The sequence below is a fragment of the Mus caroli genome, chromosome 17 (genome assembly GCF_900094665.2).
Source record: "Mus caroli chromosome 17, CAROLI_EIJ_v1.1, whole genome shotgun sequence".
Lineage (NCBI taxonomy): Eukaryota > Metazoa > Chordata > Mammalia > Rodentia > Muridae > Mus > Mus caroli.
The window spans coordinates 43,210,773-43,236,632 of NC_034586.1; the positions used below are offsets into that span (position 1 = coordinate 43,210,773).

Consider the following 25,860-nt stretch of genomic DNA (forward strand, 5'->3'; position numbering starts at 1 on the left):
CTAATTAAATGTTATCCTTAGAAGAGTTGCCTTGGTCATGGTGTCTGTTCCCAGCAGTAAAACCCTAAGACAGAGGTTGGTACCGGGGATTGGGGCATCACTGTGATAGATCTGTCCATGCTTCTGTTTCGAAGGATGTAGATGTTGGGACTTTGGAAAGCAAAGTTAGATGGGCTATCCTAGTAGGAATATGGAAGACTTTGTTGCTGAGAGTTCTGCATCTTCATGGAAAGGAAGCCAGGAGCAGACTGTTTTCAGGCAGCTAGGAGGAGGGTCTCAAAGCCCACCCCACGGTGACACACCTACTCCAACAAGGCCTCCTAATAGTGCGATTCCCTGGGCCAAGCATATTCAAACCACCACACATAGGCAGGGGGATTTCTGAGTTCAGGGTCACTGTGGTCTACATATAGTGAGTTCCAGGACAGTCAGACCTATGTAGAGAGACACCCCCCCCCATCTCAAAAATAAAGACAAAAAAACTCGTTTATACTGGCAGTGCTAGAACCAGCCCTGGCTTTTCCATCCCGTTTCATTGTAGAAAAGAGAAGGGCCCTACTAAGGAAGGTCCCCAGGAGAAAGGCACCTTGTCACGCCCTTCGGGCCCCCGGGGAACAGGGGAACACTTGAGGATGGGAGGAGGCCAGGTATTGGGTAGGTTGCATTCTTTTCACCTCTGAACCTAGACCTGTGCTTCTGGTTCTGACTTAAGTTAAGTTAAGTGAGTCTCCCTTGGCTTTCTCCAAGGACAGAGAAGTCTGGATGTCTAAAGAACACAGTAAAGATGGAGGAGGGCTGGGGAGCTGGCTCAGCCTGAAGACCCGGGTTCTATCTCGTGCACCCACATGGGGATGAGAACTGACTCCTGGATGCTGTTCTCTGACATCCATCCATACACACAACACACCATGGCATGTGCACATACACACATGCACGTGCAGTCTTTGAAAAATGAGAGTGTTATGAGGAAATACGGGGGGGGGGGGAGTCAGAGGGTGAGGGGTGCTCCTCCTGGGAAGTACGTGAAAAAAGAGGTTTATTCAGTAAACAGAAGGTGCTTCAGACACTGGGAATCCCCTCTCCCATGACACCCTGCGGCCCTGCCCCTCCCCCCTCAGTCATAGGACTCATCATCTTCATCCTCATCACCAAAGAAGAAGGTCTCTCGGTCCAGATTCTCAGACTCCTCGTCGTAGGAGAAGCTATCATTGTCTAGTTCCTCATCAAACTCGTGCTGCCACTCAGGCACATCCTCTTCCTCCTCCTCTTCCTCCTCTTCTTCCTCCTCTTCATCTTCCACTTCCAGCCCTGAGGAGCCCTGGGGCCTAGGGAGAGCCACCACACTCAGCCAGAGAAGCCTGCATCCCTGCCCCCTCCCCAGGCTCGGCCCAGCCTACTCACTGATCACTGGGCACGTTGGACCCTTTCACCTCCCGGGTCTCTACCGAGGGACTCTGCAGCCCAACCCGGAAGTCCTGATGAAGAGACAGAAATTCAGAGGAGCAGAGGGGCAGAGGCTACCGGGCCTCGGGCCTGACTGGCATCCTTTCCCTTAATAATTCCTGAGAGCCAGACTCTCAGGAGCACTCCATTGGGAAGCCTTGAATGGCCTGCACCCAGCCTGCACTGCACAGCAGGTGTCCTACCCAATTATGGAACAGTCAGCAGGGGACCCGAGAACAATGTTCATAGTTTGGGCTCCACACCTGTGCTCTAGAGCTGCCGGGAGCCTTGTGGATCTCTAACCCCCAAGATTCCGCACAGCCCCGATCCCCACATGTTGGGAGTTTGGGCTGAGAAAGGACTGGCTGCCACCAATGAGCACCTGACCCCATGCCCCTGATTTGGGGAAACCCACTCCTTTGTAAGAAACCCCAGGAGGTTAAGTGTCATAGACTGGCTCAGGCCTCCTGACACCATCACATTCCCTCATTTTTTGAGACAGGGTTTCTCTGTGTAGCCCTGGCCATCCTGGAACTCACTCTGTAGACCAGGCTGGCCTCAAACTCCGAGATCTCCCTGCCTCTGGCTCTTGAGTGGGGAGATAAAGGTATTCCTACCGTGGGCCTACTGACACCCCTTGGGCCCCTCGCTGCATTTCCCTCTGGACTCCTGCAGGCAGGCAGCCGGTCAGCAGTACCTGGGTGGAGTGCTGTAGGATGGCCAGCAGCCTCTCCTGGATTCTCCGGAGCAGCTCTGTGCCCGTGCTGAGGCAGTCTGCCCGCAGGAAGCGCAGGGAGGAGGCCAGGTCCCGGCAGCGCAGCAGGGTCTCCTCTGCAGGAGCAAGGGCAGGACTTGCTCTCCCACCCACTCCTCCCCGCCACCCACAAACATCTACAGAGTATCCACCGAGTGCCAGGCAGAGCATGGCGCTCACCCATCAGAAGCATATCTGTGACCTAGGCCCTTATGTCACTGGCTTTAGACCCGAGAGAGAGGGAAGGTTTGGCAGAATGAAGGGGGAGAAGAGGAACGGAGTGAAGGCAAGGGCCCTGGACAACCTGTCCGAAGGGCGTGGGGCTCACCAAGCAGAATCTGCAGGGCATTCGTATGCAGCTCTAGGTTCTCCGTCTGCTGCTCTACCACATCCATGTACTCTGTGTCCTGGCTGTAGAAGCTGTAGACACAGGCATAGGCCAGCACCTAGAGGAGCCCCGGCAGTACATCCAGCCTGAGTTGTGGTACCTCCACCTCCCTTCCCTGCTTCTGGGGTCCTCCATCCAAGCCCCACTCAGTCCCCTCAGCAACTCCTCCCCTTCCTGTCTCCCCCACTGCTACAACCTTTCGAGCCTGCTCGAGGGCCCGGCAGGCATCTTGCAGGAAGGTGAAGGATTTGGGCGGTGGCACCTCTTGGATGGCAGAGGCCTGGTTCCGCAGGTTGACAGCGAACTCCTGTTAAGAGGCAAGTGCTGTCATGGCCCGTGAGGCCTGTGCTCCAGGCAGCTTCCCCTGGGCCTCCCAGTGCAGTCCTGTGGCCCTCTGATGAGCCACCCACCGGCCATGGCTCACCCGGGCCTGATGATGGAAGGTACACCTCTCGTTATAGTCCTGAAACCGCTTCTCCTGGCGAGCTGCTTTGCTTACCTGGTGAAGACAAGAGGAGGGATGGCTGTGTACATTCTGATAGGCTGGGCTTCTTAGAAGGGCTGCTATCCATAATGCCTCTCTCTACTCCACCCAGAACTTTCATGTGATCCTCCTGGAGGAGTGTTATTATTGGCCTTCCTTTACATGGGGATGCAAGGGTTTGTCTCCAGCTACAGTGTTGGGTGGGCCCACTCCACACCCCTTGCCCTGCTCCGGTGCCTGCTTGCCCTGTCTTGCTCATTCTAGGCTTTCTTTGGTCACCTGGATGGAGGCAGAGTTCCCAGAACGCCAGGCCTCACAAGCTCCTGTCTATCCCCGCTGAACCTTTGTCCTGACTACTGCAGCACTGTTGTGGGGACACACCTCCATCCTTCTGTGTTGACTGGCCAGGCCTCTGCTGTGCCCAGCCTCTTACCATGGCAGAGCAGTTGTAGTAGTCCTTGTGGCTTGGCTTCCAGGACTTGAGGCAGCGCCAGCAGAACCCATGGTTACATCTTGCACAGGTCATGCTATGGAGGATTTGAGCTGCTCAGAGGGCATGGAAAAGGGTGGCCAAGGTACCTGGGGGCTTTTCCAGCTGCCCCAGTCTCCATTTCCCCGAGTCCTGCTAAATGCACTCTTCCTCTGCGCTTCCCAACACAGCCGACTTAAAACCTGGGTGGGTGAGTGGGGGACGCTCGGGGACGCCGAGTGAGAGTGAGGGCAGTGGACTTGTTCAGCTTTCACAGTGAGCTTGTGCTCGCTTCTTCCTTGCTGCCCGGCCTCCCCCACACCGTGCTCCCAGAGCCCCCTGGACCCCTCCTTACTGCAGACACCCCTCGTTCTTCTCGATTGGCGCCTGACAGCTGGGGCAGCGTTTGGAGATGAGCTTGGCCAAGTGCTTGCTCTGGGCCTCCACGCTCATGCCGTCATAGTAGCCACCATCATCCACCCACTGCGACATGTGGCCACAGCTGGCAGGGTAGTGTGCCTAGGTGGGGAAGTGTGAGGTCATCTGTGGGGGCTGGGGAGGAGTGCAGTCCCTGCAGGGCCAGTGTGGGGCACCCACCTCGGGAAAACTGCAGCTGAAGCAAGAGGCCCAGCCGCACTTAGAGCAGGTGGTCCCACTGCCCAGGCCCTGGCGGCACAGGATGCGGTCACAGCCCTGAGGGTTGGTGCACCACGTCAGGTTGGAACAGCTTTCCACATAGCCTCGCAGAAGGGCCTTCTCATACTGTGGGCAGAGGCAAGTGCAGCTGCTATGGATGACGGGAAAACAGGAGGCTCCAAAGGCTCTCATCACCAGAAACCCAGCCTGCCCTCTGGGTCCGTGGGGGCGGGGGTATACCTTGGAGATGACCTCCGGGGAGGAGACAATGTTACGGATGAAGGCTCCAGTGGGCTGGGCAGGACAGTCAGCGATGGGGCAGGTACAGTTCAGTACAAAGTTTTGTTCTATCCGAGTTGTCAGGTACTCATTCCAGCAAGACTGACAGGACGAAAGGAGGGGCTGATCAGAGACAGACAGCCTGGCCACATCTGGACATCCACCCTTCCACAGCTTCCAGGAAAGCCAGAGATGGAGGGCTCCTGAACCTACCTCACTGCTGACCCTGCCTTCCAGACATCTTGGTTTTCTGGGACAAGGCCAGATTGTAGTTGTCTTTGAGAATGCACAGGGCTCAGGCACTGCCCCAACTACAATCACTACTGAGGAAGTTAACAGTCAACTGAAAGGATCTAAGCTATGGAAGCAGCAGTGTGTATTGGCTTAGATAAGGGTCCAATGAAAGGCTGGTGGATTACAGCTGTGGTCCCCAATGGAAGCAGTGTTTAGTGGTGGGGCTTTTGTGAGGTGATTGGATCATCTGGGTTCTGCCTTGACTAATGGCTTACTCCACTACTCGCAGATGGCTGACATAGATCACTGGGAATGGGCCTCTGAGGCTACCTTGACCTCAGAGGTAAACAGCTGCCCTCTGGCCTTCCACCCTGATGTTTCTATCGCTTAGAAACAATGGCAATAACTAGCTGCAAACTAAACACTCCTAAACTGTGAGCCAAACAGTTCTTTCCCCCCCTTAAGCTATTCCTCTCAGGCATTTGTCACAGTGGTGTGTGATCAGCACCAGTGAGGTGAGCGTGGACCTGAGAGTGGCTAAGAGCACCTGCTGCCCCTCTAAGGAACCCAGGATCAATTCCCAGCACCCACATGGTAGCTCACAGCTGTAATTCCACTTCCGGGGATCTGGTCCTCTTCTGGCCTCTGCAGGACCAGGCATGTATGCAATGCAGGTAAAACACTCAGACACACAAATTAAAGATATTTTTTTCTTAAAGGCGAGAGAGAAGGCAACTTGGGGGAAACATCGCCTTTCCCCCTGGACTCTGGGCTCCTAGATGCTGGTGCCTTGCTGGTGCCAGCACTGCTGATCTCCACTAGTCCTCCTGGCTCCAGCTTTCCCAGCCTGAAGCTCTACCTCCAAGGGCTCTCCTTCTAACAGACTCAGTCTCTTCCCCTAAGAGATTAATCTGTGGTGTCCCTCTGTCCTCATCCACCGCACAGCCATCTCCACCCCACCCTTGTCCCCAGCACCAGAATGTCCCAAACTCTCCTGTTGTTCCTACCACCCCACCCTAAAGCAGGTCATTATGTCTTCTCCAGCCTCCTGATAAATGGCCCTTTCTCCTTCAGCTCTCAAAACAAACTCCATGAGTTTCTTAAACTGTTCCACTAAGCACCCTTGGTCCTCAGACTATGATCAAGCTCCAAAATGATCAATCAAAGCACAGGGACACCAGTTGACAGTACCCACGTGAAGAACCTGCCCATCTGTCACCAGACCAAACCCTTTACATCTTGAAACAAATCAAGACAAGATACGAAGCAGACTAAAAACAGTTTTTGCATTATTTTAGGTGAAGCAAGGGGTGAGTCTGCCAAATGTAGACCCCAAGCTCACAGGCATGCAGTAGCTTTGGATGCCCTACAGCTTTGAATGACAGAATCCTGGAATCTGAGTTTGGCTGCCCCTGGCCTCTTGGCTTCTGCCATAGCCACTGCCCAGCCCTAGGGCATCAGTGCTAGCCAGTATCTGCCCTTTGCCCATGCTGCCTGCCAATAGGCTCATGCTGGCGGCATTCCACTGCTCCAGCCCTGTGGCTCCGCCATTTCTGCCTTATTCACAGCCTGGAACCTTTGTTTGTTATTTTGTCTTATGTTTGTTTGTTTGAGACAGGGTTTCTCAGTATAGTCCTGGCTATCCTGGAACTCTGTCTGGAGACCAGGCTGGCCTTGAACTCAAGAGATCTGCCTGCCTCTGCCTCCAGCTAGGACCTTTTAAAATCAGTTACATTTTGCAAGCCCCCTGTCTCTGTGTCTCTACACGAGGGCCCCCTAAGCTCAGCTCCACTCTTTTCCTGAAGTGTTGTCAGCCAGGACCTCCACTTAATTCCAAATGCACAGGCTAGCTGACTTTGCCATAAAATATCTAGCGAGCAGCTCAAACTTCACATGGCTGTGACCGATTGCGCTTCCTCGCAAAGCCCCACCCTTCATCCCTATACCTTGCCCCAAAGTTCCTCTGAAACAAAGTAAAGGTGTCAGGTTCCATCCCCTGGGCTACCCAGATCAGAAGCAGAGGGGCTTTCCTTGGTTCTCTTCTCTGGAGCCTGGATATCTAACACACCAAGTCTCACAGGTTCTATCCATCCGGTACTTTTCTGGTTACCACAGACTTGTCCAAACCGCACCTTCAACCTCACACAATACCCTCCAGATGGGTCTCTCCACATACCAGCCAAAGCTTCTGGGGGCTTCCACATCCGTTCATGAGAAGCCCAAAGCTGACAGCTGCTGTCCTCTTTGGTGGCTCTCACTGAACCTGGAGCTCACGGATCCTGACTGGTCTGCCCCAGGGATCCTGTCTCTGGCACTGGAGTCCTAATAACGGGCAGCCACCATGCCTACCCTCGCTTTACCTACACTGGCTTTTATGTGGGTTCTGACATCTGAACTCCGGTGCTCATGTCTGCATGGTAAGCACTTTTATCTACTGAGATATCTCCCAACTCCCAATCTAAGTTTTCACTAGTGTAAATCAGACCGTATCACCTTGCTTGAAGCCCACAATGGTTTCCCACACATCATTATCCACCTCAGCCTCCTCAGCCTTCTCTGAGGCTTCCTCCCTTAACAGACAGCCTCAGTCACCACAGTCCACTGCTACAGTACTCCCTCACGGGGTGCCACCCCTTGGCAGTCCTTCCTTGATCGCCCCAATGTAAAGGGGAAGCCCTAATCCCTGTGCAGTCACTTCCTACGACATCGACCAAGTGTATCTTCTTCCAGAATTTATCATCAAAGTTTGGAGAGAGGTTAAGTTTGGGGTAAGGCTGCCAAAATTCAAATCTTGACTCAGATAAATGGTATCACCGCCGAGTGTCTCCATCTGTCGTCTGTACACTGGAGCTAGTAAGGCTGGAGAGATGGCTCAGTGGTTAAGAGCAACTGTTATTCTTCCAGAGGACCCAGGTTCAGTTCCCAGCTCCCACATGGTGGCTTGAGACCATCTGTAACTCCAGTTCCAGAAAAATCTGATACCCTCTTCAAGCAAAGTGCTTGTATGCATAAGGTTTAAGTAAGTAAACAACCCCCTTTTTTTTTTTTTGTTTTTCGAGACAGGGTTTCTCTGTGTAGCCCTGGCTGTTCTGGAGCTCACTTTGTAGACCAGGCTGGCCTCGAACTCAGAAATCCACCTGCCTCTGCCTCCCGAGTGCTGGGATTAAAGGCGTGCGCCACCACGCCCGGCTCACAGCCCTTTTTAAAAGGGGGACAGTAAAGCACGTTACTCTTCAAACCATTGGAGAGGAACCAGGAAGTGAAAACAGACAGCATGATGCTGGCCCTCGTGCCCCTCAAGTGTGAGCTGCCATTGTTAGCAGCTTTCAGATCCCCCCCCACACACACACACCACACACACACACACACACACAGGGTCTACCCACTACACACACTAAGCCCCTGCCTGTTATAATTAAATGAATATATAAAAGAAAAAACTAAAACTGTGGTTAGAAGGGAGTCCAAGCAACTAAATCAGAAGTATCTAGGAGCAGAGATGGGGGCGGGGGCACAGAGCCACACGTCACCCACCCCTGGGAGACACGGGTGGAAGAGTTTGTGGCAACAGGCAGTGTTCCTCATGCTATGTACTATGTTAGCTTCCTGCTGCTCAGGCGCTGTGCTAGCTTGGCCTGGGGCCTGCAGATCTGGGAGGCAAGGAATTTGCACTCTGGGTCCCGGCACCTCTGCCCTCTCCTCTCCTTACTCCCCGTTCCTGGCCTATATATTTCTATTTGTTTGTGTATTGAATGATAATTCATGACAAAAGATTTGCTGTCCTGAGATGAGTGAATTTAAGATAAGGAAACCATGAATTATGGGTAACACTAATGGCATTTCCTCCTAGTCTGTCTGTCTGTCTGTCTCTGTGAGGAGTGTGGCAGGTGGCCCCAGTTACAGAGGGCAAACTAGCTTAGTTGAAGGGATATGGAGTGACATACCTGGGTTTGGGGTTCAGCGCAGTGGCTGAGGTGCTCGGCTCTCCCCTCAGGAGGGAGGATGCGAGAACCCTACTCACCCAGGTTAGGAAGTAGTGTTTGCAAGGTGCGTAGCCAGGTGGAAAGGCTGGGGAAGGAGAGGCTGCCTGCTCACCTTACAGCAGCAGTGCAGGCAGCAGAGGGAGGGCGAGTCGTCATGGGGCCCTAAGGGGGTGACGCACACCGGGCATTGGTCAGGGCGAGTGGGGACCACCTGGGCCTGGGGTACTCGCAGCCCTGCCGCAAGGAGCAGTGGTTCTGGGTCATCGCTGTAGCTCTGCAGCAGCTGCTCTGTGCCCCAGTGGGAATGAGCCAGAAGGTGCTGAGCTACATCTGGCTCCAAGTTCAGCGTCTCCTGCACCTGCCGCACCGTCTGCTCCATCAATCCTTCTACCTCCTGGGGACTCATGGTACGGCCTGCAGGCAGCTGTAGAGATGCCAGGGCCACCACAGCTTCTGGGCTTAGGGAGAGAGAAGAGACAGTGTTTAGCATCTCTGCCCTGCTTACCCATCAACAAGCTCCCAACAGCCCCCCACCCCCAGCTCCCTGTGTATAACCCTTGGCTCCAGCTTGCCTCAGTAGCCTGTGCATAACTACCTGAACCACACCAACTGTGTGAACAGAGCCCTTCACAGATGAGACTTGGGAGTAAATGTGGGGCTGAGGCTGGCTGGAACACTGAGTGGGGGCACTGGAAGCCAGTGGGGTAGGTCACAGTGCTATGTGATTTTAAATGAAGGGGACAGTCCAGTGTTCAAAATGATCAATGCAGTTCTAAAGCCGTCCTATGCAAAGTGTAACCTGTGGGCCAGCAGCACGGGAGGAACAGAGTCGGCTCTGTACTCAGCCACCACATACACACAAATGATGTGCATGCACACGGAGGCGTGAGAAAAGTCAGAGAACTCGGCCTACACATCATGCAGGCAACGAGGAGGAACACAAATGCTGTAACCGTCTCAGGAGAGGCACCTGAGCTCGGAAGCTTCAGGGGTTCTGGCCACTTAGAACAGCCTCCGGCAGATTCACCAGTAGAAGCATTCCTGGAGCATGGCCTATCCCCAAGGCAAGTATACAGCGATCGCTCCATATGGATTTACAGCTGAGACCAAAGTTGCTCAGAAAGATCGATACTTGTGTCTCTGGGTCTCCCTGCCTACAGAGCAAGGGTCTCGCCTTGATTGGCAAGGCGTGAAGTAGGAGAGGGTAAAGACTAGCAAGGAGGAGAAATAATAGAAAACATGGAAACTGGCAGAACAGACAGGAAGTGGGATTTTGTTCGGTTATTTTGGGTCTTTTGAGATAGGGTCTCTTTATGTATCCCTGGCTGACCTCAGACTCACAGAGATCAGCCTGCTTCTGACTCTCTAGTGCTGGGACTAACAGGAAATGTTTTTATATAACATTTTATTATATATGAGTTTGGGGTGGGAGAGCTAGCTCAGTGGTTAAAAGCACTGCTCTTCTAGAGGTCCTGAGTTCAAATCCCAGCAACCACATGGTGGCTCAAAACTATCTGTAATGGGATCTGATGGTATGTGTCAAGACATAGCATTCATATATATTAAATAACTAAATAAATATTTAAAAAAAAACAAATGAGTTTTGCAGAGCTTTGGCCCTACAATCCCTCTAATCCACTGAAAAGGGTGGCTACCTAGGCTTGGAGGTCTCAGTGTTCTTGTTGCCACAAAAGGGGACATCTGCCTGACCCCGGCAGGGCCCCATGGGCTCTGGGGTAGCATACATCAGGACCTGGGGCCTGTCATCACGCCGTTCCACATAGCCCTGGCCCAGGAGATGCAGGATGCAAGAGAGAACATCAGTGCTGGAGCAGGCCACACCCACTGCCGCAGCGTTACCTAGGCGCCCAGGTGGATCTGGACCCTTCTGCCAGGCCTCCAGCACCTGGAGGGAAAGAAAGAAAGAAAGAAGCAGGGGGCTTAGGCAAGGGAGCCAGGCTGCACAGCCCCACACCTGCCTCAGCCACACCTACCAGCCGTGAGACCAGGTATGTTACCTCCTCATACCTTGTTTTTCTCATCTACTCAGTGGTAAAAGCTAGGATTTATTAATATTATTAATATATTAATTTTATCTGTATTATTGTTGAGGATTAAAAAATTACTCATATACATGGTAAGCACTCATATCACCAATATACAGCCCAGACTGGGAGTGGGGGCACAGGACTGCAGAGATGGCTAGATAAAGTGATTGTTCACAGGTGGGACCTGAGTTCGAATCCCTAGATTCTGTACAAAGTTAGGCAAGAGTAGGTGCGCTGACAGAGAGAAGGGAGGCGGAGACAGGAGAATTTCCACAAGTTCATGAGCCAGCAAGCTCTCACCCACGGCACAAACAAAAGACCTCACGTCAAGAAAGGTTGGGAAGGAGAGGACAGGCACCCAAGTTTGTCCTCTGACCTGCACTTGTACACACACACACACACACAGACACAAACACACACACAGACACACAGATACACACAAACACACACACACACACACACACCATATACACATAACAAGAAAAAAACAGATGGAAAGTGACCTAGAGAATATTTCGTACTGGAAGAGCCTAACTCTTCCTGAGATGACCGAAGCATGACTCCCTTCCTCTCCCTAGGGCATGCTCCTTTCTTTCTACCTACCAGACAGACCAGCTGATCGATGTGCAGGCCTTTCTCCCCGTGGGCTTTGAGGATCCGGACAAGAAGGCAGCTCAAGAGGTTCCTCTTCTGTTCCAAGGTCCGGCCCTCATCCTTTTCTACACTGAGATACGTCTGGGGAGGTATCAGCCACAGGACCTCTTCATGGGTCTGGGACCTAGGCTCACGAAGCCGCAGCACCCCTGGAATCCAGTCCCGATTAGGTACCCAAGGACAGGGAGGGGACACGTGAATGAGGACTCTACTATGCTCGCATTTTGTGGTATAGTCTCCCCCACCCTCTGGGCCTCCCAGCACACCACAGAGGTTCAGCAGCGACCCTGCTTACTTACCCGCCTGTGGACAGTCCTGAGTCTCCTCCAGTGTTAAAGGACCATTGTCAGAGGTGAGGGGCAGAAGGGCCTGGTGCAGGAGCTCTGGGGTGAGGTCAGAGTTCCTCAACAAGGTCTCTACTGACACCTCCTGGTAAGGAGAAACAGGGCTCATCAGACCTGAAGCAAAGAAAGGAGGGAGCAGAGAGGCAGGCAGAAGAGGAGCCTGAGGGGGAGGGGGTGCCCGGGGGCGACACAAAAGAGGCACCTCTGATTGGTTGAAATTCAGCAGCAGCCACATCTGTACAGTGGACACGTGCAGGGTCTGGTCCCCAAACTGCAGCTCAGCCCGGCCCAGCCATGTCCACTGAAGTCGCCGGTGTGGTCCTATGTCCAAGACTGGGCAGTTCTGACCTAGGGAAGTGTCAAGGAGATGGGGTACAGTCAAGGAGGAGGGGAGTAAAGGGTGGCAGGTAAGAAAAATATAAACAGTATTTTCATGTTTGTGAGTTGCAATGATACTGGTATATATTTTAAAAACCTCACCGACTATCTTTGGAGTGTTCTAAAGAATCAATTCAGAACTTTAAAAACAAACAAACAAACAGAAATAGCTGTCAGGTGTGGTAGTAAAAGCCTTTAGTCCCAGCACTTAGGAGGCAGTCATGAGTCTCTCTGTGAGTTCAAAGCCAGCCTGGTCTACACAGAGCAACCCAGGCTAGCCAGGGCTACATAGTAAAAAAAAAAAAAAAAACCAAAAGATATCCAAAACAAAAACATATCTAGAGGGGAAAGGGCAAATTTAGTCGTTCCTGTGAAAATTACTTCAAGAGAGCTTAGCAGCTGCTCTATAGAGAAAGCATCCCACTAACACATGAAGACACAGTGACACATTAGTCTCACTATTTCATATGTGCTAATGAAGTGGGAGGCATGAAGAGCTTCGGATGGCACTTGGATGGCGCTCAGTTGGTAGAGTGCCAACCCTAGTATACACAGGACCCTGGGTCCTGTCCCTACACCACATTCATCAAGTGTGGTTCCAATGCCTGCAACCCTAACTCAATGAGATCAGAGTTGAAGGTCAGTCTCGGTAACATAGTGAATTTAAGCTCAGCCTAAGCTACAAGGAACCAAAACCCCCAACACCAAACAAAAACGGATTGTGCTGAAGAGCTTGGTGATCCACTGGTCTCTCAAACCAGAATCCAAGGAAGCCTGCAGCCCCATTTCCTCCCCAAATAACTGTTGAGAGAGGGACATGGGGACCCAGCCTGATGGAGTCACTAGCGCTAACTACCAGATGCACCCTGCTGTGGGCCTTGTTTTGGATCCCTATTAAGCAAAGCAAGCAAGAAGAAGACAGAAAATCAGGACAACCAGGGAAATACAAAAAGTGTATAGCAGATGATGCTGGGAGGGAAGGCCTGTAACTCCTACAGCATCTGATAGGGGCGATGCAGTGATCTTTGGAAACCCCGTCGCTTTTAGATATGGGGTAGGAGAATGTGGCACTGGGCCATGGGCTGATATTCTGGAGTTTATGCTGTTTGTATATATTTGGATTATCATTGTAAAAATACTTTAGAGTGTATTATTTTATGTGCAGAAGTATCTTTGCGTGTCTGTCTGTGCACCACTTGTGTGTGTGGTGCCCGAAGAGGCTGAGAAGAGCATTGGGCATCAGATCCCACGGAACTGGGGTTACAGATGGTTGTGAGCAGCTGTGTCGGGGCTGGGAATTGAACACAGATCCTCTGTGAGAGCAGCTAAGATGGCTCTTAACTGCTGAGCTATCTCTTCGATCCCATTAGTAAAAATATTTTTAAATAAGCAGAGTTCGGGATATAGCTTAGCTGGTAAAATGCTCAACTTCCATGCACAAAGCCCAGGGTTCGATCCCCAATATCTCATGAAACTGAGCATGGTGATGAACGCCTACAGTGCCAGCATACAGAAGGTAGAGTCGAAAGGGTAAAAAGCCTAGGTGATCCTCAGCTACACAGAAAGCTTGAGGCCAGCCCAGGATACATGAAACCTTGTCAATAAAATTCCAGGCAGTGGTGGCGCAAGCCTTTGATCCCTGCATTCAAAAGCAGAGGCAGGCTAATAATCTCTGAGTTCAAGGCCAGTCTAGTCTACAGAGCAAGTTCCAGGACAGCCAGGGCTACACAGAGAAACCCTGTCTTGAAAATAAGTAAAACAAAATGCTTCAAGAATGACTAGCCTCATTTTGAAATATGTCCTCTACCTTGTTAACAGTAGGAAGGGAAAATATTAACTGTACTTGACCAGGTTGTCAGAATTGACATCACAGGGGATGATGGGATATGTAGTTTAGTGGTTGGGTACATACTTAGCAACTGAAAGTCTCCAGTTTAAATTCCAGAACTGGGGCAATGGGACGCAGGGAAAGACCGGGGAGGGAGGGAGGGATGGATGGATGGATGGACAGTTACCACCTAGTGTCCTGTGAACAGAGAACGTGGATCCAAACCCAAGAAAACACCACACAAAGCGAGCAACTACTTCACCATTTTAAAGGACTGCATTCTCCAAAAACTGTCGGTGTTCAGAGACAAAGATGGTGTTGAACTGTTAGGATAAAGACACCGGACACATAAGCCAACAGGCAACACACACCGGCTTCATCTCCCAGACAGAGAGCAATGTCATAGAAGCCAGAATGGGTCAGCAGACAAAACCACAGCGTGGAAGGTAAACAAAGGCAGTAAATGAACTTCTGTGTATTAGAATACTTCTATGCCTAGGAAATATGTCCTAAAGTATTCAGGAGCAAAGAAGCAGGATATAGACAATGTCCTCTCAATAGTTCTGAAACTCTGTGTGTGTGTGTGTGTATGTGTTTGCACAGATATACACACTCATATACACACATGTGCATATGAAGAGCAGATGAGTTAAAAATGGTGCCACATGTCTGTCATCCCAGCACCCAAAAGGTCAAGGCAAAATGTCTTGGAGTTGAAGCCCAGCCTAGGCTATAGAGGAAATCCTTGTTTTAAAAGAACAAAATGTGCCAGGTTGTGGTGGCACACGCCTTTAATCCTAGCACTCGGGAGGCAAAGGCAGGTGAATCTCTTTGAGTTTGAGGCTAGTCTGCCCCACAGAGAGAGTTCCAGGACAGCCAGTGCTACACCGAGAAACCCTGTCTCAAATCAAGTCAAAACAAACAAACAAACAAACAAACACACAAATGCTAATAATGCTAACAATGAAATACCACAGCACAATAGCCCGTCCTGTCAGAGGAGCAAGTGCCCGGCCAGCTCCAGTCAGAGCTTTTGGCAAAGTGTTCATCAAAGGTAACCTTGGAGAAAGGTCACATAGGTGGTGAGTTATTGTTATAATTTTTCTGTTAACTTGAAATTATTTCTAAATTAAAATCAATTGAGGAAGGTAAGGAAGGGTGACTGAACTGTATACACAAAGCTGTTAAAACTGCAAATGTTATGTTAGATATATTTTATCACGAGAGAGAGAGAGAGAGTCTGGGTCCCTGGCACCCAAAGAAAAGCCAGGTGAAGGACACGCCTGTGATCCCAGCACTTGGGAGGTTGAGGCAGAAGGGATCCCTAGGGCTTTCTGGCCAGCCAGTTGAGATGAATTGAACTCCAGGCTCAATGAAAGGCCCCATCTCAGAAAATAAAGAGGAGAGTGTCTGAGGAAGACACTCAGGATTGACCTCTGCTCTCCACGTGCACCTGCACACACCCCAACATATACACATATACCACACACATCCACCAACATGTACACACATATACCACACCCACCTGCAAACATGTACACACATATCACACACACACACACACACACACACACACGGAACAAAGGAAAGAAGAGAAGAACCTAAGGACTGTCCATGCAGCCCACTTGGTAGAATGGATGTAGCCTGTGTGGAGTCCTACGTTTGATCCCAAAAGCACGCAAGCCAGGCCCTGTGGTACCAGCTAGTAATCCCCGAACACAAAAGACAGTAAGATAGAAGCCCAGGGTTCTCCCCTGCTCCCTAGCAAGTGTGAGGCCAGCCTGGACTACTCGAGACCTGTCTCAAAAACACAGAAACCCAAACAATTAAGGACTTCTTTCAGTGTGAAAGCAAGAGAATAAGGGTAAAGAAATATTAACTGAAACACGCTGGAACATGACTGCCATCAGGGAAAACAGACACAGAGAAACACGTAACAGAAACAAAGCCAGCTCAAAACAAGAAGAAAGTTTAATTACCACAAAACTCTATAAACCTGCGCAGTCCTTGATGCTACACACTAGCTACATGTAGTCCAGTTTTAAATTTAATATGATTAAAATGAAATATCCAGCTGGGTGTGGTGGCCCATGCCTTTAATCCCAGCACTCGGGAGGCAGAAGCAGGTGGATTTCTGAGTTTGAGGGCAGCCTGGTCCACAGAGTGAGTTCCAGGACAGCCAGGGCTACACAGAGAAACCCTGTCTTGAAGAACTAAAAATAAAATAAATTAAATTAAATATTCAGTCCATCAGTAAATCAGACCTAAGCCCAAGTGTTTAAAATGGCCAGAAACAATTATCATATTAAAAGTGAGGAAAAACTTTTTTGTTTTGGTTTTGTTTTTCCAGACAGGGTTTCTCTGTGTAGCCCTGGTTGTCCTGGAACTCACTCTGTAGACCGGGCTGGCCTTGAACTCAAGAGATCTTTGTCCCTCTGCCCCCTGAGTGCTGGGATTAAAGGCGGTGAAAATGTTCTTGTCTTTATAAAGGTTCCATCAGATGGCACTCTTGAATGACTTCTAAGGGTGGAGCCAAGACTCTAGGAAGCAATAGTGACATATTACACGGTTTTTAAAACCCACAGCCAGGAGCTGAGGGGATGGCTCAGTGGGTAAGAGCACTGGTTGCTCATCTAGAGAACCCAGGTTCGAGTCCTAGCACCCACATGGCGGCTTACAACCGCCCACAGTTCCAGTCCCAGGAAATCTGATGCCCTCTTCTGGTTTTGTGGTTACAGCATGTGGTGCACAGCATACATACAATACACACAAGTAGTAATAAAACATTAAAAATTACAACTGTAAGGGTAAATCCGAGCCGCCTCTCTCAGTTGTAGGTGAAGCAGACAGGGTTACTGAGGCAGATGAGCTTCTGAAGAGCACAATCCACAAAATATGACTCCAACAACCAAAGAACATATCTTCTCCTGATCACTGCTTATAAAACCCTATCATCCACTAGGTCATAAATGAAGGATCAATAAATTAAAGAAGCAAGCCAGTACCCCCACAGAACTGTGTCTCTAGTTGCATATGTAGCAGAAGATGGCCTAGTCGGTCATCATTGGGAGGAGAGGCCCTTGGTCTTGAGAAGATCACATGCCCCAGTACAGGGGAATGCCAGGGCCAGGAAGCGGGAGTGGGTGGGTTGGGGAGCAGGGCGGGGGTTGGGGGAGGGTATAGGGGACTTTTGGGATAGCATTTGAAATATAAATGAAGAAAATATTTAATTAAAAAAGAAGAAGCAAGCCAACAGAAACTATGTTCTTTGATCATATGGAATGAAGGCAGAAATCTAAAATTATTAAACAAATTGAAAAACTTATTCGGGCTAGCTGGATTGATTTTGCAGACATGGTCTCCAACTCCCTGTGTAGCTATATATGTCCTTGAATGCCTTGTCCTACTGTCTGCACCCATGGGCCACTGAGCATGGTTTGTGTGATGCTGCGGTTTGCATCCTGGGTCTCTGTGTGCTAGGCATGGCTGTACCGAATGAGCTACATTCCCAGGTCTTTTTTTTTTTTTTTTGAGGTTTAAAAATATGCTTTCTATAAACTAATAAAGCAAAGAAGTGGCTGGTTCTCAGGCTGAGGCAGGAGGATGTCTGATTTCTAGACCAGCCTGTATACAGGGTATGTGCCATGTGAGTCAGGGCTATACAGAAAGACCCTATCTGGGGCTGGTGAGATGGCTCAGTAGGTAAGAGCACCCCGCTGCTCCTCCAAAGGTCCGAAGTTCAAATCCCAGCAACCACATGGTGGCTCACAACCACCCGTAATGAGATCTGATGCCCTCTTCTGGTGCATCTGAAGACAGCTACAGTGTACTTACATATAATAAATAAATAAATAAATAAATAAATAAATAAAATCTTTAAAAAAGAAAAGACCCTATCTATAAGAAACAGTAACGAAAATTAGAAAATTATTAGAAGTGAACAATAAGAAGCTTATAATATACAAAATCATATGGAAAATGCTGGAGATGGTTCAGCAATTACGGATGACCCAGATTGAGTCCCCAGCATCCACATGGTGACCTGACCATGTCCATGACTCTAGTCCTAGAGGACCTAAAGCCCTCTTGTGGCCTCTGCAAGCATCAGGCATACACATAGTGTACTTCCAAGCATGCAGTAAATACTCACATAAAATAAAACTAATAAATATCTAAAAATTACACACAGTGCTGGAGAGATGGCTCTGCAGTTAAGACCAACGGCCTCTCTTCCAGAGGACCCAGGTTGGATTGCCAGCAGCCACAAGATGGCTCAAATTGTCTGCTCCTGTACCAGGGGATCCAACTCCCTCTTCTGGCCTCCCTGGGCACCAGGCACGCATCCTATATACAGCACACCCTCGGTGTCCCGTAAGAACAGGAACAATACATTCATTCACACAATGAAATAAGACTCAGCAAACCGAAGAACAAAAACTAATGCTTCGGTGACCATGCTCACAGACACCAGGCTGTGTGCAAGAAAGCAGACATTGCGCAGCACATACACCATGGTCCTGTCAGCTACAGCAGCGCAGGTACAGGCAAAAGTTGATGGTGACAGGAGAGATCAAAGGGACATACTGACTGGAATGGTTAAATGGGGGAGAAGCCTGCTGGGTACTGGAATGTTCTGCCTCTTGATCTAGGAGACCACCTTGATCATGGCTGCATAGAGGTTAATAAACTCATTGAGCCTTCTACTGAATACTACCTATATACTAATAAAAATGTAAAAAACAAAACAAAAAAACAACCAAACAAACCCAAAGCCATAGGGTGTGGCTAAAATGATGGGGATAAATAGCCTTCAATATTTTTATTTGGAAAGACGTTCCCATGACTGCAAACGAAGTGAGCAGACAATGTGAAGCCAGAAAACGCAAGCAGAACTGAAGAAGAGATGCTGAAGAAGAGAGCAAGCATCCATGTGACTATTCTCACTCTTCGGCACCCTCCCACGAGACACTGCCCAACCTAGCACGCCTCTGGTCCTACGTGCACACTCCTGCCTGGTGGCCTCTCCTTTTCCTCTGCTGCCACCCAGGACGCATCTCAAGCTCCAGCTTCCTGTCCCCAGCTCCTCACTGTGGCTGTAGAAGCTGGAGAAGCGCTCCAGGGCACCGCAGAGCTCCTCGGGTAGGCGCTTTCTGGGGTGGTGCAGGTAGCACAGTGGGGAGACCGGCCAGCAGCGTGGTGATAGGACCAGGACGGAAATGGCTGGTCCTGGGTCTGTAAAGAGTTCTCTTCCAGTCTCCTGTCCCTCATCATCTTCCTGTGGATCGAGAGGAACCCATGAGCTGTCTTAGTGGGTCTGTGCTCTCTGCCTGCCGCTCTCTCCTCCCTGACCCTCACCTCCACTTTCTCTGGCCTCCATTCCTCCTGGTCTCCCTGCTCCAAGAGCTGCCTGTCGAGCTGCTGCAGCTGGAAGAGGTGGAAGCGATGCTGCAGCTCCTCTGAGGTGTGCAGGCTCTGCAGCATCAGCTGCGGGAGGCGGTTGGGGAAGCAGGGACCGATCTGCTCCAGCACAGCTCCCTCCAGCCAGCTCGAGCCCAAGCTCAGGAGACGGTCAGCCATGTAATGCCTGCAGCGCATACAGCCAGCCCAGGTCTCAGTGTGGGCGCCAGCATGGCCTAGGCCCAGCCTTTGCCTCCTAAAGGTGAGTCTGTGTTGCAGCTCACATTAGTTACAGGACCCACCTCATCCCTACCAGCACCTGGCTACCACCATGGCTTAACTTGCCCAGGACTCCTGCCTCATCTCCCCTTAACCCTCCAATCCTCCCCTCTCTGGCCTCTAAGCCTCCTGTCCCCGACCCTTCCAGAAGGTAACTCACTGATAGAAGTGCTCAAATGTCGTGGCCAGCTCCAGGCCAGAAAGGACCATGATGGGCTCTAGGTGCCGCTGGAGCCGCCCCAGCATTCCCACTCCAGCTGCTCCACCAAGCAAACCACCATAGATTTGTTGGTCAATGTGCCTAGCAAACTGTTCGCTTATCTGGGGACAACGGAATGGGATTCAGACAAGCAGCGTACGAGGGGTAGAGAGGGGAAGGGAAGGAGGTGAAGGGAAAGGGGAGGAGATGGCACAGGGCAACAGCCCGGGCCTGGAGCTTGGCAGGACTCACGTGAGCAGCTGTGAGGAAGGACTGCTGCAGCAGAGCTCCGGAGAAGCCACTGCGCAGAGCCAGAGTGAAGGCTGCCCGCGGCCCAAACAGCTCTGAGCCCGCGCTTTGCAAGCGTTGATAGAGATTACAGTAACGGGGCACAAAGTCTGAGGCCCTCCAGGCTGTGGCCAGGAATCTGCTGACCTGAAGTGATAGAGTAAGAAGTGACACAAAGGAATGTCTGCTTGTGTTCCATTCTGCCTGCCTGCCAGGGCTTTCGTCTGCCTTACCTGTCCCTGTACCACACTCAGCCAGCACTGGGTGATGTTCCGAAGGCTGGTGCTGGGACAGACCGGAGTAGGTGCCGGTGTGGGGCTTCCATCCTGACCCTTACTGTTCTTGCTGACTGTGGAAACAAGAGGGCAGAGGAGCCGTGTCACTCTGGCCTCTGAGTGGGCCCTGGGTCTTCAGTGTTTATCTCCTGGAAAGGCCACAGAGTTCCGGAGTTCCTAGAGAGGCAGAGGAGGAAGGAGCCACATAGCCCCACAGCACAGACTCTCGGCCCAACAGGGACACTGGACTCACGGGGCTGCGAGGACAGCTCAGGAGAAGGCCCAGGAGGGGCTTCCACATGTACCAGCAAGTGGCACAGGCGCCGAACTTGAGAAGCGAAGGAAGCTGCAGGACCCTGGCAGCTCCCCGCACTCTCCCTGTGTTCCAGGTACTGGTCCAGCAGCCACCCCAGGGAGCTCACACCTCCTGCATCTGAAAGACAGGTCAGGAATGGGTGTCTGTGAAGTGGGCTGACCGAGGAGCAAGGCGCAGGTTCAGTTAGACAAAAAAGATTTGAGGGAGGCAGAGCCTACAGCTGGCTTCAGCCAGAGCCCAGGGACATGGTGACAGGGCAGGGCTGGTGTGGAGGGGGAGATTCAAATACCAGTGTCAGGGGTGTCCTGGGGTGGGAGGAGAGAGGAACATCGAAGAGTGAACAGGCCAATGAGGGGACAAATCCAGGAACCAAGAGAACCAAGAATATCAACCCAGGTGACCCTTGAGGATTGTGAGGAGATGGGTGTGGGCTGGGTGTGGATGGTTACCGGGAGATGTGATATTCTGCACTAGGGGGCTGACCAGCGCCTCCCAGCAAGTCTTGCCCAGTGCTTGGGCGGCCTCGTCATCAGGGAGAAAGCGATCGGCAAAATTCTGTTCATGGCGCAAAACCCTGTTCAGTCTGGAAATAAAAAGTACACGGCCGGACTAAAGGCGGACTCCCTCACCCTCACTGCTCAGCCGCCTACAGCATCTCTACGGCCCCTACTTCTTACGGTGTCAGTCCCTGGCTGATCCCTCCTGAGCTGTACCCACCTAGGATAGAGCTGTAGGAGGCGCTGGCGGTCCTCTGCAATGTCCCGGCTCCATGCTTGTGCCCGAATTGTGTAGAAGAGACACGTACGTCGGCACAGTTGCTCCCGGAACAATGGCCAGAATGTGGGCTTGGGGCCCAGCACCTCCACACCCCGAACCCGAGTGTCGATACCACCCTGCAGTGTACACAGACTTGTTATCTATGTCACCTCTCTGGAGCCACTGCGAACTCCAAAGCCAAGCTGCACACCTGGAAGTCCCAAGAGTCTCCTGGGACTCCCAGGTCTCCAGGCTGCCCCAGGCTACCCAAGGAGGAACTCTGGCTAATGTCCAAGCTCGAAGCTCTTGAAAAAGCCACCCGCTAGGGAGAGCCCGTGCTTCCTCCTGGCCCCACCTGCTGGCAGCGCTTTATTCGGATTTGGATGATGGGCCAGAAGCGGGTCAGGTTCTCCAGCAGGGTCACCCGGCTGGCAGAGGGCATCACGTTTACCTGACAGGGTAGGACAGAGGAAGCAAAGATCACTAAAGAAGTGAGACAGGCTGGAGAGGGGTCTGGGCAATTACAAAGGCAAATGACCTGAGTCTGGTTCCTAGCACCTACGCTGGGTGGCTACCAGCACCTGTAATTTTAGCTCTCAGCATCCGATGCCCTCTTTTGGTCTTTAAGGGCACCTGTACTCACACATACACAGACATACACTTAGACATAGAAAACTAAAGTGGGATAGAGAGAAGCAGGGATGGGGGACCACTGACAGCCATCAAGACCAGCATGGCCTGTGCTCTCTCTCACTCGCACACCAAGCCCAGGCCCTCTCCAAGTGAGGTGAGACCTTCCCAGAAGGAACTGAGAACCATTCCCTAGAGGTGGGTCTTCCCCACAGGTCTTGAGAAAAGGGGAGGGGGGATGGGAACACACAGTGAAGGGGAGGTATAAGGGTCCCCACCGTGTTAAGTTCTGTGCTGACGCAGCCGACATTGTCACCCCCAAACACCACCACCCTGGCTGGCATGTAACTTGAATCTTCACTGGCCACCAGCAGGGTCAGCTGCCTGAGGAAAAAGAAAGAAGCCAGTGAGAACCAGGGCCACTTCATCCTTCCTCCTCTTCCTCTTCCTCCTCCTGCTCCTATCCTGCCCATCTTCCCCAGACCCCCAGCTTTCCCCTTTACATTTTTAAGTGGTTTTACTTAAACCCCTAGATTCAATAACAAATTGATGCTATCCTGTACATGTAATAGACAGCCCCATGTCATGAACAGGAGGTTCCTCAAGGCCACCGTGACAACATGGGACAATCATCTGTCCATAGGACCTCCCCCCTTTCTATTTCTGTCCCCCATGGAAGAAATAGGCCACCTACCTGGTCACAGCTTCCCTCACCAACCAATGTCAAGGCTTGTAGACTCTACACCTCAGCCTCTCACTGTCACTGAGGGGCTCCCTCAGCCCCTCTTTTGTTATTTTTTTATTTTTCAAGACAGGGTTTCTCTGTGTAGCCCTGGCTGTCTTGGAACTCACTCTGTAGACCAGGCTGGCCTCGAACTTAGAAATCCGCCTGCCTCTGCCTCCCGAGTGCTGGGATTAAAGGCGTGCGCCACCACGCCCGGCGGGCTTGAACTCTTGATCCCCCTGCCTCAACCCCCTGAGTGATGAGATTATACGCATGCACTATCAAGCCTGATTCTCTTGACTGACTCGATAGCCTGGCTCCCCAACTACAAATTCCTCATCTCTGACTGTCCCTGTTCCCTCAGAGCCTAGTGCAGTGTGTGGCATTCTTGGCACTGAACAAACACCCACGGCATGAGCAGGTAAGCAGACTGTTGCTCTCTAAGCACAAGATGGTGGTATGTGGATCTGTTAGAAGCCAGTGACTGGGTTCAGACACTGGGATGTCCACACAGCCGAGCACAGACAGGCCAATGTGCCAGTCATGCACCAAATGAGTTCGAAATGCCCTACAAGGACAGAGTTTACGAAGGGCATTGTGGGACGGTGCTTTGCGGGCGATAATATTGGTGCACAGTAGGATAGTTTGTATGAGCACATGTGCAAACAAATGGGTAATACCTAATAAGAACACCACGGTGCATGTGTAAGGTGATGGAGTGGGAGCCAGTGCTGCCGTTGGACTCCCAGTAGGTCTTGGGGTTGCGGTCCGTCAGCTTGCTGGCCCGGTGTGGGTTCGAGGACACCTCCACTTTCTCCCAGCACCTGTCCTCCTTCACCTCCACACTGGAGCCTGGGGGGAGAGGAGGAGGGGCCGGGGGTCACAGCAAGGTCAGAGATAAGGAAAGGTCAGAGAGTGGGAAGGAGAGTGCCGAGCGGGTGGGAGCCAGGGACATGGCTGGGGTACTAACCCTGGCAGAGATGCCTGAGGAACACATCAAAGAAGGGGATATTGATGGGCTTGTAGGTTCGCCTGTGGTCTTCAATCTGGCCCAGCACCATCTGCAGCCAGAACACGGGGCAGGGAAGGAATGCGGACAAAGTCAGAAGCATGTGCAGAGGGAAGAAGGCCAAGAGGGACCAGAACGCTCAACCCTTCTCACCAAGTCCTGATGGGACCGTGGAGGGCAGGGGGAAGCTTAGGGACACGAGCCCAGACTTGCTGCCACTGCTGCCACATGGGATCCCAGAGACAGATACATGGAGAGCCCACCCCTTGTTTCTGGTCTTCTCTCAGCTCTGCACCTACAAGCCCCTCCTCACCTGGATGCAGCCTGCCAGGATGCTCGAGGTGAGGTTGCTGCAGAGCTGTGCGTACTTCTCACACTCGGCCACCAGGTGGCGCAGCTCAGAGGCCAGCAGCAGCTGAGTGGAGTGCTTGTCCAGGACTTTGGAGAGGGCTTCCTTACCTCCCAGGCAGCAAAGCACCACTGCATAGTCTTTCTGCATCAGAGCCAGGCGGTGCAGGAAGCAGGTCAGCTCCTGGACAACCTGAGCCCAGAGCCACACGGGTGAGTTTCCAGGAAAGCGAGGACAGAGAGGGTAAGGGTGAGGGCTGGGTCCACTGAAGAAGAATGGCAGGGACTGAGGAGGTCTGCAGGGCCAGGAGAGGACCAAGGAGACTGGAACAGTATAACGGAAGCGCTGGGACTCAGGGTCAGCTGGTGGTGCAGCTGGCGTAGTGTCACAGGCTTCTTCCTGCCAAGATCAAACTACCCCAAGGGCTAGCCTTTGTCTGACATTACTCCATGATGTACAAACCCTGGCTCGGAGACAGCAAGGCCCGTCTGGATTGCTGAGTGACACCAGCCTTCCTCTCCTTCCTCCAGAGACCACAGTGCCCTGAGACCCTCAGACCTACACAGATTCACTGAACCCCTAGAGCCTCCCTAGGCAGGTGGTGGCCCAACTTCTGCTTTCCTTCCTCCAACCCCTGCTGGGGATCTGGTACCTCAGAGTCACTGCTTGGCCCATTCAGGCAGTTGAGGCAGGGCTCCAAGACCTCGTGCCAGGGGAGGACCATTGTCTCAGGATGATCCAGCAGTCGGGTCATGACCCTGGGGAAGGGAAGGGAACACGTAAAGTGCTGGCAGTCACTCGGTCCCTGTGCACGGAGCCTGGACAGACCTTTTACCTGAGTATCGTGAGCAGCAGAGTTCTGTTGGGCCCGGGGGCATCTAGAGTCCGCAGCAACAGGAGGAATGGCTGCGTTTCCTGCTGGAGGCGCCTGAGGAGGGGCCTCACGGCAGCTGAAGGGCTGCCTTCATGGCACAGCACACGTTCCAAGTCAAGGAAGAGTTCTGCCGACAGGTCCCCCACCAGGGACCGGATGAGCGACTCGGGGGACCCATCCTGACTCTGGGTGCTTGGGGTCTCCAGCACTGCCGGGCAGACACACCAGAGGGAAAACGAGAGTCATTTTGTAGATCAGTCAAACCCACAAACGGTGCCATCCAGAAAGCTGCCCCCTGCCCCCCGCAAACCTCCTTTCCACATTGAGGATGTCTGTATCATAGTTTATCAGAGTATATGAATTCTTTTCTGGTCCCCAATGTAGACCTAACTTTACTTAGAAAGCAATTACAGTGTAAGCTGCATTGACCACATCCCAGTCACCTTCCACTATTAAATGCTAGCTATGTACACAGTACTGTGCTGATGGGAACATCCCCAAACTGCTGAGTGAGGCTTCAGACACACAGACTCAAGGACGCATACCGCTTACTGTGGTCCGTGTCCATATGCCTGCATTTTTACCTATTTTTTTAAAACATAAAAATGTCTTATAACATCGATGATAGTCCTCCTTTTGGTCAACAAGTTCTGCTTAAGATCAGGCATGCCAGGGGCTGGAGAGATGGCTCAGTGGTTAAGAGCACTGACTGCTCTTCCAGAGGTCCTGAGTTCAATTCCCAGCAACCACATGGTAGCTCACAACCATCTGTAATGGGATCTGATGCCCTCTTCTGGTGTGTCTGACAGCTGCAGTGTATTCATATAAAGAAAATAAATGAA

General features: G+C 51.7%; 1 protein-coding gene across 6 annotated transcripts in view; it reads right to left on the reverse strand.

Moving 5' to 3' along the window:
• Positions 1-1,014: 1,014 nt before the first annotated feature.
• Positions 1,015-25,860, reverse strand: part of Cul9 (cullin 9) — a 43,308-nt gene continuing 18,462 nt past the window's right edge. For 3 of the 6 annotated variants that reach the window (XM_029471325.1, XM_029471324.1, XM_029471323.1), the window contains 30 exons: positions 24,980-25,226; positions 24,797-24,902; positions 24,109-24,336; positions 23,757-23,847; positions 23,467-23,638; positions 22,341-22,446; positions 21,788-21,883; positions 21,394-21,569; positions 21,126-21,259; positions 20,614-20,793; positions 20,319-20,434; positions 20,050-20,232; positions 19,759-19,919; positions 19,278-19,506; positions 18,921-19,197; positions 11,919-12,064; positions 11,672-11,801; positions 11,322-11,521; positions 10,326-10,576; positions 8,783-9,128; positions 4,415-4,555; positions 4,136-4,300; positions 3,894-4,057; positions 3,503-3,596; positions 3,010-3,084; positions 2,782-2,892; positions 2,526-2,643; positions 2,141-2,274; positions 1,402-1,475; positions 1,015-1,325 (listed from right to left, as the gene is read on the reverse strand). In XM_029471325.1, the coding sequence (XP_029327185.1) occupies positions 1,115-1,325; positions 1,402-1,475; positions 2,141-2,274; positions 2,526-2,643; positions 2,782-2,892; positions 3,010-3,084; positions 3,503-3,596; positions 3,894-4,057; positions 4,136-4,300; positions 4,415-4,555; positions 8,783-9,128; positions 10,326-10,576; positions 11,322-11,521; positions 11,672-11,801; positions 11,919-12,064; positions 18,921-19,197; positions 19,278-19,506; positions 19,759-19,919; positions 20,050-20,232; positions 20,319-20,434; positions 20,614-20,793; positions 21,126-21,259; positions 21,394-21,569; positions 21,788-21,883; positions 22,341-22,446; positions 23,467-23,638; positions 23,757-23,847; positions 24,109-24,336; positions 24,797-24,902; positions 24,980-25,226 (4,862 nt within the window). In that variant the 3' untranslated portion in view covers positions 1,015-1,114. Of the gene's footprint in view, positions 1,326-1,401; positions 1,476-2,140; positions 2,275-2,525; positions 2,644-2,781; positions 2,893-3,009; positions 3,085-3,502; positions 3,597-3,893; positions 4,058-4,135; positions 4,301-4,414; positions 4,556-8,782; positions 9,129-10,325; positions 10,577-11,321; positions 11,522-11,671; positions 11,802-11,918; positions 12,065-18,920; positions 19,198-19,277; positions 19,507-19,758; positions 19,920-20,049; positions 20,233-20,318; positions 20,435-20,613; positions 20,794-21,125; positions 21,260-21,393; positions 21,570-21,787; positions 21,884-22,340; positions 22,447-23,466; positions 23,639-23,756; positions 23,848-24,108; positions 24,337-24,796; positions 24,903-24,979; positions 25,227-25,860 lie in introns of those variants that run through there. The other 3 variants (XM_021186405.1, XM_029471326.1, XM_029471327.1) reach the window with 2 other exon arrangements.